General features: G+C 44.2%; 1 protein-coding gene across 3 annotated transcripts in view; it reads right to left on the reverse strand.

The window, feature by feature from the left end:
- LOC128764099 (protein jagged-1b) overlaps positions 1–12874 on the reverse strand; it is a 40611-nt gene extending 27737 nt beyond the window's left edge. For all 3 annotated transcript variants that reach the window (XM_053873551.1, XM_053873549.1, XM_053873548.1), the window contains exons 1-2: positions 12225–12874; positions 6647–6970 (exon numbers count right to left, since the gene is read on the reverse strand). In XM_053873551.1, coding sequence (XP_053729526.1) covers positions 6647–6970; positions 12225–12368 — 468 coding nt within the window. In that variant the 5' untranslated portion in view covers positions 12369–12874. The remainder of the gene's footprint in view (positions 1–6646; positions 6971–12224) is intronic.
- Positions 12875–13685: the final 811 nt, after the last annotated feature.

Below are 13685 nucleotides of genomic sequence, written 5' to 3' on the forward strand. Positions count from 1 at the left end.
ATGCTTGCCTGCAGTTTCATCACCTCCACAGACTTTACTTCATAAACTGTAACCAATGAGAGCACTGCAACATTCTCCTCAGGACCAGCATGGGGGTGTCTTCGATGACAGGGAGGGGGCAGTGATGTGTTGGATTTTGACGACAAGGAACACAAAAGCAGACCTTTCATGGTCCTCCTGAAGGCCCTACCTTTAACATATCGTCATATTTCTCTGCATTTTGGCAAAAGAAATGCTGAAATCCTAGTGTAGGGTGTCAAAATCCCAAAATAAGGTAGACCCCTATGCTGCTAAAGCACTGGGGAGAACCCTAATATATTGAACAAAAAAGTCCTAAATGAGATAAAGAAACTGCACCCGTGTTCGACTCACATGTCGCTATGCCAGAGTCCCAATAGTGTTGCAGTCATCAATGAAACCAACAACAAAATGTTGGCATCAATGTGCCTCCATCGCATGTAGAATATGTGTTGAGACGCAAATGCTGTGCATATGATGCAACAGAACTTTCATAACATGTCTCTGAATTTTTGTTGACTAAAACTAGACGTACATTTCATCCACTCTGGTCACAAAGTCTGTGACAGGACGACAGCTGTGAGTGGCTCTGAGCGCTGGAAAGAACCTTGTGATACAATGTGCATCTCGATACTTGGGTAACACAACATTGTACATACTGCGATAATCTACAGTTTTAAATAGAAATCGCACAGTATGACTCAAAACAGAGGACAAAACATCCTAAGTAGCTAAAGTCTTTTTTCCTACCAAAAAAACAATATTAACAGATGACATATTGATATTACATTGGATGGGAAAATATCATTCGATATTTCTATTTCAATATATTCTCAGATCTCTGATTGTGGTAATTAATATGAGAATTGTGATGAGGTGACTGTGATTTAAGTCAAAAACTCATAAACAAAGCAGCAGAAAAACTAATGTGAACAGGCTGAAGCACCTCAAAGACCCAACATTACACCAGTGAAAGTTGAACACTCAACAGGACCACTGCCTTAAACTTTCTCCCAAGGAACCGCAGTGACCGTCCACAAGTGCATCACGTCAACTTCTCATCAGAGATCAAAAGTCGCGTCGGAATTTAACGAGGTTTCACAAAGCCTTCGGAGGTTTTGAAGTGGCAGGGAAGCCATCGGATCAAGAATGTTTGGTATTAGATGAAACACTCACACGCCGAAAAGCAGCTGCGCCCAAGACAAGCTGTAAAAAGTGTCAGTGGAGCGCAGAAAATGGTGGGAATCTCATTTGAAAGTCGGGTGCCACCTACGATGGGACGTTCTTCCAAATTGTGGAATGTTGTCACAGGAATGAACGGAAGTACAGGTTCAAATTGGTCTAAACCTGACCAGTTACAGTGGTGGCGAACTTGGTTAAGCTGTAAAGACAGAATAAAAGTCAGGCCTAAGAACTTGTTTACATCCAAACAGATTTTTAACTTCCAAATAAGTTGCCAACCGCTTTCATTCAACAACCACAGCCTCTCCAGACGTCATGTCAGAAGTTCTATTTTTAATTCCGGCAGTAAACAGACTTTCTGTTACCAAGGAGCTAATAAATCTGGACAACAAATGATGTTATCACAAAGCCAGGATGTCATTTGATTGAGTTTTCTGCCAAACATTGACAAAGAGGACAGGACAGACAGTCGAGGAGAGAGACAGCAGCTGAACACATTTGCATGTCGCCGCCACTTTGCATGTTGAATCTGTGATCCCGTGGCCCAGAGAGGGGACCTCGCTGCGAAGGAAGCAGCTTGTAAAGCTTGTAAAACAGACAAGTTGATGCAGTGGGATAGAAGACTGAAGCAGATTGTGGAGAGAGAATAGAGGAAGGCTGGCACAGGAAGAAAGTTTTACATTGGAAGAGACAAATGAACAAATGTGAAGTGTCTCCGAAACTGAAACCAGAGGAGACACTTCACAAGGATGTGATCCATGCTAAATCCAAAAAAACAACTATGGTCTGGCAGATAAACACTGACCCGCAATGACTTCACAAACTGATCTTTAATTTGGGAAACAAAAACATACAGGAACAATCTCTACACAAACACACAAAGGAACACAACACACCCCACACTGAGACCAGACTCTGCTGGATCTAAGTTGGACCGAGATGGATGGATCAGTGACAGGAGAGAATCAACAGCATGAAAAGATACACACACATTTTTTAAACAAAAACCTGTGGTGTGTGACGACATTTTTTGGGCTGACCTGGGGAATAAAACATGATTATGAATCATCATTAAAAGCAAACAAAAGCTGTTCTGGAGCAGCAGCGGCTCCCACAAGTGTCTCAGAAACAATGTATCGACCAGGACACTGTGAACCTGTGCGTCCCTAAGTGATTCTCCAGCAACATCTAAGACAGTAAAGACCATCTGTGATTAAAAGATTAGAAGCTGCTGATGTAAATGAAAGTATCGTTGAGCGTATTTAAAGAGAATGTTTTGATGAAAACACAGGAGGTGTTTTCAACACTGTAACTCAATAAGAACGTTGTTCTGGGGTGTCGTGATGAAACCGTAGAAACTAGAGTTAACTAGAGCTTGAAGAACTTGTTTTGACAGATAGTGTTTCAGAAAAATTAATGGCCGCTACAACATTTTATGTAGGCTCTGGGAGCACTAGACAAAACACAGCCCAAGGACAACATGAAGCCCTTGGCATCGATTTAGTGCTAGCACTGTCGCTTGGGGAACACACATCAACTCTTACTTGTTTTACTTGTTTATTTACGGTTAACACTTGGTAGTTATGGTGTGTTTACAGTGAACTTTCGGGGACTATTACAGGGTAAAAGCTAGTCTTAACAAAACACTCATCAATACTTTATTATGAATAGTTACAGGCTAATATGCTGCCAATACACATTTAAATAAGTCTTTTATTTAGGGTCATAATGTTCCCTAATCTAAAGTGTGACCGACTTATCCGTTCCTCAAGAGGTCATAACTACGACCATGAAGACGTTTCAGGTTTTTCCTGAGCTCTCGAAACTTACCTGCTGTTAATAACTGTAAAATGAAACCTTTAAATTTCATGTGAAAATTATTCAACACAATATGACCTTTCTATTTCAAATATTTTTATTAGTCCATAGATCATTCCGGAAAGTAAAGATCATTTTCCTACATATTCTGCTTTTCTTATTTTAGATACCTACATTCTTATCTTATTCTCTTGTTCCTGATCATATTCATTAACAGGTAAAGGGCTTTTTCCTGATATAAATGAGATTTTTTTTTTTGTTTTTTCCCCTCATAGTTATTGGTTCATACGTTACTGTTTCTTAAACTATACGCATCAGAATATTTTTTTAATGTTCAATCTTCTTTTACAACCAGCAATAGACAAAAATTCGGAAACTTAAAAAATGAATCGGACGTCCCCTCAGAAAAGTCCCGGTGTATCGCCTACTATTTTCACTGCTAACAGAGTTGTAAATTCAAAACCTTTATGGCGGTAAAAGCATCCGTTTTATTTTAAACAGCTACTCTGAGTGATGTTTTAAAGTCTCTTATCAAGACTCCAACACTGAGAGTTGTAAAGTGAGACCAGAAGGTGGAGATTTAACCCCAGCAATCACAGACCGGCGGATTAGCCTGAGTATACTGACAACAAACAATAAAACTCAGCGCTCGCGCGCACACACAAACACGCACGCGCTCCCAGTGTCGGTTTGTGGTCATGCACATATTTCCCTGAAGAGATTAGTCAGAGAAAGAATGAGGAGTGAACAAGTGAGGCAGGGCATGGGACAGGAAGAGCTCACCTTTCCTCACAAAGAGTACACTCACCTGTTCATCCCTTCACCTGGGGCAGAGGGATCACTGCTCGACTGCCCTGGCAACAACCCCTCCCACCCTGGAGACTGCCAGATAAAGCCAGTCTTTCAGCGGACACACACTCTCTCTGCTACTGTGAGTGTGGGCTCTGGCTCTGCCCTGAAGCCCGGCCCTGAAACTGATCCAGGTAGGTTTTCTGACAGCAAACTTTCTCACACTTGCACCTGCCAATCATACAGCACCATAATGCGCAGTGCACAGGACACGGAGAAAGTGTGACACAGTCAGCAAGCACACACACACACACACAAGAGCAAACTGTACCGAGATAAGGGGAGATAATTAGCTCTGGGACACAGAGTGGCGCTGCTAAATACACCGATAATAATCGAGATGAAGAAACCCAATCTTGTGAGTGTGTGCTTGGGATCGTGTGTGTTTGCAGGTTGCGAATGTGAGGTCAGTGGGGATATGTGAGAGATGTGCTAGTCATCCACAGTGTCTAAATTAAAAAGGACTGGAGACCTGACTGAAGCTCCACCAGGCTTCACAGAAGAAACACTATTACAACAAAACACACTCGGAATAAGATGTCCTCGCCCTTCATTCTTCCATTATGAGCACCATGACATCCAAGGCAGCAGAACTGCAAGAGACTTCACCAAAGAACCTGTTGTGTGTGACTCCATGAAGAGGGGTACAAGCATATCCCAAAAGATGACAAGCTCAAACTCAACCACTTTGAAGGTCATACGATCATGTAGATGCTTCAAACACACCACCCACTCTGCTTCCGGGCTCTGAAGGCCTAGCCTTCTCCCAAGATATAAAATCCAAGGAAACTTACTTTCTTCCCATGTTGACAAGACACTGATAGCGGCTGTTGCTAGCCCCAGATGCCCATCCCGCCTGTAAACTCAGGGGAATTTGCTGTGATACCTGGAGATCTCAGCTTTGACTGTGTTCCTGTCTAGCAGTGGAGCTCCTCCAGGATTGGTTGGCGCACACCATTCCACACAGGTGGACTCCCAGAAGCATTCAGAACCAGCTAATCTAAATGTAAAAGAAGCAGCTCAAACTGTCAGTCCAAACCTGCCAGCGGAGGAAACCAATCCATTCCTCACGCAACAAGGAAATCCAAGAGATGCTTAAGCTCATTGAGTGGACAAGCTCATTCCTGAAGAGTCATGGGCAGTGCAACCCTTAAAAACTGGACCATGTGAGCCAGTTCCAATTGTGGGGGCCAAAGGTGGCCCTCAATCCAATCTGATTTACTGTCATGAAACGAGGTATTTGCAGATACCGCTCACAACAGAGACTTACACACCAATATGGTGTTGTCTCAACATTGGAATGAAGAATTCTATCGAAGAAAAACGCTATTCTCAAACGTCTGGTTTGAATGTGGCCTTGTTTAGTCACTAACATCACAGTAACTGTGTGAAGAACAGCAAATGACTGACGTAGAGGAAGAACGTTCAAAACTGACTGACAGGTAGCGAGGAGCCGTTTCAGACTGTTATACTGAGCTCTGTCGACAGCACCTGATTAACTAGTTAAACTTTGCACGTCACTGAATACAATAGAAAATCCCAGAGGTTGTGTTTGATTTGTGTCACAAGAATGATTGTTGTGAAATATTTAAAGCACAAAGTCGTGCTTTTGATCGTGTGTCTCGAGTAACCAAAAGCAACCATGCTAATAGTTGCTAGCATAGAGGTAATGTTGTCTCCTTAAACCAACAAATCACGTCTTCTTATCTTCTTGAGAGAACTACAGATAAAAATGACCTGAGTGAAGGAAGTTGGAGACAAATCTATACATTACATACTGCAGGTGACACACGACTTGTAAACAAGGTTATTAGATTGAGATTAGTCACGGAGTTTGTTTACTTCTACAGCGTAGATGAAGCTCGCGCAGCTGCACTTGGCTACATGCTAGCTTAGTCAAGGTAGTAACCGGATTATCCTGATCTAGTCCGAATTCGAGACATTCCAATTTCTCTCCAGTAGTCGGACTAAGCTGTTTCCATGCATTTTAAAAGTCCGAACTTAGCTGGACTAACGCAGTATTTTGGAGCTCTGGGCCGCCATGTAACCACAGTCAATGACACACGCAAAGTGTTTGCACCTACGTTTGACACATGGTGTTTTCAAGCTCGGCAGTGATCAACACGGTGTCATTTGGAATCACCTGACTGCGGAACATAAAGTGACCGGAACCAAACAAATATTTAACTGATGCGAAATGTCCGCTTCCATGGACAAAATACAAAATTGAAATAGGTTCTTAGTATAATCTTGAAAAGAGAATGATACAAAAACTTCACAACCAAAGTTCTGCCAACATGAATCCCTCTGAATCAGATGATGAGAATCCTCATCATCTGTACAACATAATTGTGTGCAGATGCTAGGAGCAGCTGTATAATTCCCATTTTGCAAAACAAATTGGCAGCAAGAGTAAAAGTGTAATTGAAATGCAGTTAGCATCAGGGCAAAGCTTCAAAATAATACGATTTTTTGCCTGCAGTTGCGACCAAGAATCAGCCTCTGATGCGCAGGCACCTTAAGATGACCCTTAAATTTGGATTAAAATAGCTGGTTTGTTGAGTGACCCAGCCAAGAAAAAGGTTGTTTCAGACGGCTCTCAACAAGCCCGGCAGCACTTTACCAGGTCAAACTGAAGAGGAAATTGAAGGGGAGTGAGTTGCTGAATGAGAAAGCAGTGGGTCATTGTGATTCCTCTTAAGCCTCACATTGTTATATTTCTAGCTTCACCTGTTTCCATGGTGACCACGGTGATAACCAGCTCTGCCCCTGTACTTACCGGCCAGGCGTATTTGAAGGGAATGACAATGAGTCCGTCGCTCCCTTCCTCCCCGGGTCCTCCTCTGTCGTGGCCTCGGTGGCGGAGCGACTGTGAATTCCCTCCAAGAATGGCAGTGCTACCGGACCCAAAGGTGCAGGCTCCGGTCGGGGCGACGCGAGTCTGGTACTCCTTCAGACACGCTCGGAAAAAGGTGTCACATTGGTCTCGCGAGGAGCAGCGCTGGCTGACCTGGAGGTCACAGCAGTCTCCGCTTTGAAGAAGCCCGTTTGGGTTCTGGAAGTGTCTTATCTGAAGCTCGAACATCCCGACTGCACACACACCCTGGAGAAGAAGAGAGAGGACACTGATGTCACGTCGATAACAGGAACAGTGGACATGTGAGGGAGGACTAGCTGCATTTGTAAACTTCTGAGAATAACACTTTTACTGGTGCCTATCAGAGAAGGTGTTGGCATGAGATCCATGAGATCTTGAGGTAGAAATCGCAGCAAACTCAGCCAAAATATGAGCATAAAGCTTTGAGTATAAACAGTCATTTTCGTAATATATTTTGCATTTATTTGCAAATGAAAGGTGATTATCTCATTTTTATTAATTTTATATTTTGATGATTTCATTATTTCTATTTAATTTACTATTTATGTGTGGTTCAGTTTTTCATGCAAAAAAAATATTTTTTCTGTCATTTCTGTCTGTCATTGTTAGTACAGAGTAAGGAATATCGTAGTGAGTATTGATATCTACTTTGCGATTTTAGTATGGTGACAACCCTATTCCAGATGAAGGCCATTCTGAGTCTTACTCTCAGCTCTGGTCACGAACTTTGACCGAAGAAAACAAAATAAAAAAGGTGAAAAACAGAGGGTCGACCAGTTAAACTTCTATTCTTCTGAGAGACGCCGGTTCTGGTTGGCTAGTCTTTGCAGTAGTCTGAATCTGGCAACCTCACAGTTCCAAAATCTTCAGCAAGGACTTTTAAGACGTGTTTGTGGTTCCTTTCTTGTGCTGCTTTGGTGGGTACAGATCACAATATTAGGCATAATGCTACAGATAATATACTGTTGTGTGATAAAACCCTCAAAAGAGCTCCCTGATATTAAATCAAGAAATGAATGTCTTTAAAATAACAGGGATCTCACCTCTTGATTTGTGTCAACATCAGAGCTTCCGTCACTCCATACAGGTTTATAGCCACAGCAAACAGAATAATAATCATTTTGGGGTTTGGATGTGTGTTTTGCTGTGGAATACCAAACAGCAATCTAGCACGACTCATCATCTCGATCAGACTGGGAAACACAAGCATGTAAACGCATCAGAGGATGTTTGATGTCTGTTTTTATCTTGGCTTTTTTTTGTTTTAGCTTCCCAAAGTGACACTTGTCTCACCCAGAGTTTCCAAAAGTTTTCCCATCGCCATCATCAGATTTAACTTCCCATGAGTGAGAGATAACAGTGGAACGTAATCCTCTGTTTACCACCTCCTCACTCTTTCTTATGTATTACCACTCCCTCCTTATTTCTCACTTCCCAGGGGGAAGGATGACAGTGGGAACCTGCTCACACTCTCCTCCTCTTCTCCCTCCACCCTTCCTTGTCTTCTTTATCTGGGAACAATCTATTACTCTCTTGTCATTTCTATTTCTTTGACTATCAGCTCTCTTTTTTTTGCATTGTTGTCAGTCACCTTTTCATCTGCCTCCCTTTCTTGTCCCCGTTTAGAGATGGGTGGAGGGGACACACACACACACACACACACAATCCCGTCCTCACACTGGAGTTAACAAGACCCCCTGAGAGTCTCAGAGCAGTGGGGTCAGGTATGTGCGTGCATACATTTGAGTGAGTGTGGAGGGGGAGCTGCTGTCTGTCAGCAGGAGTGTGGCACAATGGCTGACACCCAAACTCTCACTCCACTTACACATTCATTCAACTCCACTGGCACAAATCAAGAATATGAACATGGGCGCAAATCATACTTAAACTAAAAAGTGAAGCAAGTCAAGAAGCATCCAAGCAGGACCTCAGACTCCCCATTGTTACCAACCCCCAGAGCCCCCCCACTTCTGTCCCTGAGCTGGTGAGATGAGGGGGGCAAGAGGGTGAACTCATCTACATCAAACGGCGGCTGGAGATACAGTGGCTCTCATCACTCTACATCCTCCTTTCTTCCTCCTCTTTTCACCATTCCCCACATACCAGTGTTTCAGCGCTCTGCCCGAGCAGAGGGAGACGGGCGAGCTGGACCCAAACCGGCCCGGCCCGCCTCATTACCGAAAGGCTCCCGACAGACACCAAACAACAACACGAGACGGGAAGATAATCATCACTGACACTTCCCAGGTTTAACAGTCACATGGAGAGGAGTTGATGCGAGTGGAGAATATATAGCTCCCAAAAATAAACATGACCTAAATAACTGCGTAATTGCAATGTTTATGTCGAAGGGGGGCCTGCTTTGGCGAACACACATCCATTACCTGTCACTCACGGGGAGGATTTGGACAGTCCGGTGAAGGATGGTCACTCATGAGGTAAAGAAAAAATTATTTGTAGCAATATTTTTTCTCATGTGTTGCATCAGTTTACTTAAGACAGAGAACTTCATCTGTCACCAATTCTCCAGCACCGGCTTCTCCGCAACTCATCTCTGATCCTGTCATACTGACAGCCTCAGTATCTTCATCTCCGCCTCAGGTCTCAGCACAAACTATATTTCATAAATATGCTAATCTCTAGTGATGAATAAGAGGTTCAAATCCTGGTCCCTTACAGGGGCTTTAGCATAGCACACACTGAAAAACAGCTACCACCATTGTTGACTATGACTCTTCTTGTTTTAATGACAAAAAATAAAAATAAGAAATGGATTTAAAAAGTCTGTGTTAATGTGAGGAAACTACGGTGGCCCAGAAGGGCAAGCAACAAACACAAAAGAAAAGTACGACTACAAACCAAAAAGCACATCTACGAAAACGGAATTGCAATAACTTTGGATGCAAACCGTAGGAAGGAGGGAACCTGCTATAAAGCCTGTTGTTGCTTGGACAAGTTGCACTGCAACAGTTGCGATTTTGATTTAGTGATTGTGATTCCGTTTTTGTAAATGCGCTTTTTGGTTTGTGTTGTCTTTTGCCCTTCAGGGCCACTGTAGTAAACCCCCTTTCAAGAAAAAATGTTTCATTCAAGGACAGACCTCAATACAATATCTATACACGAACATTGGTTTTGTTATGTTGGTGATGCATCGGGAATCATTTATAAAGATTTGGATTTGACACTTTAAAATCCAAATATTAACAATCACAGAAACATCCTGTCGTAATATTCCAAGCTGAATGAGACAAAAGGCTTTTTGCATAAAAGTGATGAAAAACAAATTCAGCATCAGGCATCTGGGATGACTCATGAGCACAGCAGAAGTTCAGCTGAATATTTACAGGCTCTGTTCATGCATGCATGCTCTCCTCATTAAAACACAAATCAAATTAAGGTGTTGCCTCTTGTGAGAGTGAGGGTGAAATAAGCAGCGCTCGAACAGGAACTGTCAATGCTGGATCACAATAGCAGGTGTGCTCAGGTTAACTAGAGTGTATTGGTGGTGGTGTCTGGGTGCGTTGTGGTGAGGCTAATTCCTCCCAATGAGGGTTGTGCCTTCACACTACTGCTGCTCTTCTTTATAGACTGAATATCTGTCGCCAACTAGGGAGGACTTTTCCCAGAGTTTGCTGTGGTGCTCACGGAATGACGGTGAGACAAGGAGACATATTCCCAAAACCACTTTGGAATCTGATGTCGCTGTCACTGAGAGAGAAGCTAACAGCATTCAGCATGTAAACGCATGTGTTCACATGAGTTTATATTTAATTTATTTTCAACATCTAATTCCCATTAAGTGGCCATGGCAACGTGGAGCCGGCTGCCAGTCAATCACAGAGACACACAGACCTGCAGGCGATTTAGAGCCAATTAACCTCTGTTGGATGGTGGGAGGAAACCAGAGTGTCAGGCAAAAAACCCACACAGGCACAAGGAGAACATACAAACTGCACAAAGAAAGAGCCTCTGTTGCTTCAAGCTGGATTTGAACCTGAGACCTTCTTGATGTGAGGCTGCAGAGCCGCGACTCCATTGTCCTGCCTTCGATCCGATTTCAGAAATATCAAAGACGACTAGATAATGATGACGCTGGGAGTGAACAGGGATGATGTCACACAGATGTCATCTTTTTTAACCTCTTGTGTGAACAAGTTCAGCCACTTAGGAATTGGCAGAGAATCTCGTGAGAAACATGGAGCCAGGGTCTTTATTTTGTTGAAGAAAATGAAGCTGAGGGCGTTTGGGCAGTTCAGTGCACTTGGTCTACTTCGGCGTCAACAAGGAATGTTTTGTATGATTAGACTGGATCTGAACAATACAGGCATTCTAACTGTACTATTCTATGTTGGTACATTAATCCCACAGAATTATATCAAGTCCTATGTTTGGGAAGTTTAATTGTAAATTTCATATTGCTCCAATTCCATCTATTTCATCCAGTATTGAATGGAGAAAGGGTCCAAATGTGCTGCAAGACACCGGCATCATTGTGTTTAAGTTGACGGTGAAGGATGAGACGAAACTACCATGTCATGTGCTGACCTCCCAGAGACCTTATTAAAAGAGACCTTATTAAAAGCGAAATTCAGAAGTGACTTGTGAAGCCATGAAGACGCCCCTGTGGTCGCGCGAATAATAAGCGGTCGACGACTCTGACTTGTCGACTGCAGTGCAGTCAGCGAGGAGAGGGAGTGGAGCGTGTTGTTTCTCAGCAGCACAGGGGTTGCCGAGGTGCAAAGAGCTGCCCAGACCTTGAAAAATTCACACGCCCAGGAGTTTATAAGGCTGTGGCCCCAGGCCCCGCACACCCAACCCACAGATGTGGGATGAGAGGGTTTGAAAAAAAAACGCTCTCACAATCACAGATGTGACCGCACACTGGGAAGCTTTGGGGGCTTGGACACCAGAGCTGGCAAACGTCATGACAACCAACAGATGATTAACTTGACTCCACTGTGAGTGAGTGAGTGAGTGTCCAGACAGATGGACACATGACAGAATTTATGGAATGAATGAGCTACAATACAGACTGAATGACTTAAATGAAGCCAGTGTGAGTGAATAACTGTCCCTCAATACCTGGAAACTGAGGCAGATGTGAAGGAGCTTTTTGTTGAGTGGGTGGGAAACGAGAGCCCCCTTCAGAATACATGTGAAGTGTCGTTAAAACGCGCTGAAATCCGATGTTTCCAGCTGTATTCCAAAAAGCTGAATGGTCTTTCACCGCCGTCGTAATCCCTGGTAGATTGTGAGGTGGTGCCATTGCAGCAGGATTAGCGAGGCTGTGTGCTGCCTGAGTTAAATGGCACCAGAGGGCTCAACAACAGGTGGGCAGAGAGCCACGCTGAGAACCACAGCACAAAGGAGACGGGAGCCGACTCCGCCATAAAGTGATCTGACGCAGCTGTAAAGTTAAAAGTCCGCGCGGGGGATTTGAGTGCAGCCATAAATAGAAGTTAATCGGGGAGCCGCTTACCTGCGGGTGAATGGAGAGCGCGAAGAGAAGGATGACGGTGCGCTGCAGGTGCAGGTGCGCCCGCTGCGCCTCAGCCCTCATCTGCGCCCTCCTGGGTCCGCGTGGATCGAGTCGGCGGATCCTGCGCGCGCTGGCGTCCTCCATCCCCGCGCGGAGAGCGATCGCGGACCGGTGCGCTAGAACGATGCGTCCACACCCCCCTCTCTTCCTCCTCAGTCAGTTAAACTCCGCTTCATCGCCACCAGAGCGGCACAGACCCCCCCTGTTTCCACTGGTCCCCCACCCGCCCCCACTCACACCTGATCCCCCCCTTGAGGATGCGATGTTGTTTCACAAACACCAACACACTTGGGTTGTTTTCCTGCCTCTCTCCGCGCGCTAAGAGGCTTTAGTCTGACATGACTTTAACTCTCATCCCAATTAGCTCTCACTCTCTCTTCTTCGCTTTTCTTTGAGCTGGACAATATTCCTGGATGGTCCGCAAACACGCTCCACAGTGGGGTTTTCCAGGGACAAATGCGCAAAAGACTCCAAAAACTGCGCGCTCTTCCCATCCAGTCGCGCGGCTGCCGGTTTGTCAACTGGATCCGACGCCCGGCGGCGACACGGAGTGTGGGAAACAATGAGAGGGGGAGAAAGAGAGAGGGAGAGAGAAAGGGAACATGGAGGGGTGTGTCCTCGGGCAGGGAATATCCGTCTTTCAGTTCCTCTTGTCCGGTCCATGCCGAGAAGCGCGCTTCCCTTTATCTGCTTTTCCTCTCCCCAAAGTGTTGCCTCACCAAAGCTCCGAATTTCCAATTAACATTCTCCAGTTTGGCCTCTTAGTTGTTGACGTCAGTCCACGGTTCAGACAACACAAGTCATCTCGCTGATAAATGGCGTGTTGTCCACAAGAACTGGGGCGAAGTGTTTCCAAACACCTGAAAATAAGTTGTGTGTCATGATGAAAGCAGGAACCTTGAGTGAACCAAACGCTGGATGGACAGCCTCTTGCTGACAGCATGGCCTTATGAGGCCAGAGAATAAAGCGGTTGAGAATGGTTTAAGTGGTTACAACTCAACACACCAAAATGAAAAAAAGGACATTGAGATGTTTTGGTGAAACCAAAATATTCTCAAGGCCATTTTAAATGACTGCGGAACAGTTCAGTTTGAGATTCTGCTCTGATCTGATGATGGTTTGAGATACTTTTACACATAAAAAAACAATAGAATATGAAAATTTAAACCACTTAAAAGTTGAAGGCCATACACCATTCTACCAAGCTACACATTAGAATGTTGGTGAGAATGTAGCGACTGTACTTTGGACACTCTACTGACCTGAAACTGATGCTTTTATCAAGTGTCTTGCAGTGGCCAATCCATTTTATTGTCAACAACAACAGAGTTATTATTTTATTTAATTTTTATACTCGAAACAGTGCGCTGTGAGGACTGCAATTTCATTTATACTGGATG

This window comes from Synchiropus splendidus, chromosome 8 (assembly GCF_027744825.2).
Source record: "Synchiropus splendidus isolate RoL2022-P1 chromosome 8, RoL_Sspl_1.0, whole genome shotgun sequence".
NCBI classification, from domain to species: Eukaryota; Metazoa; Chordata; class Actinopteri; order Syngnathiformes; family Callionymidae; genus Synchiropus; species Synchiropus splendidus.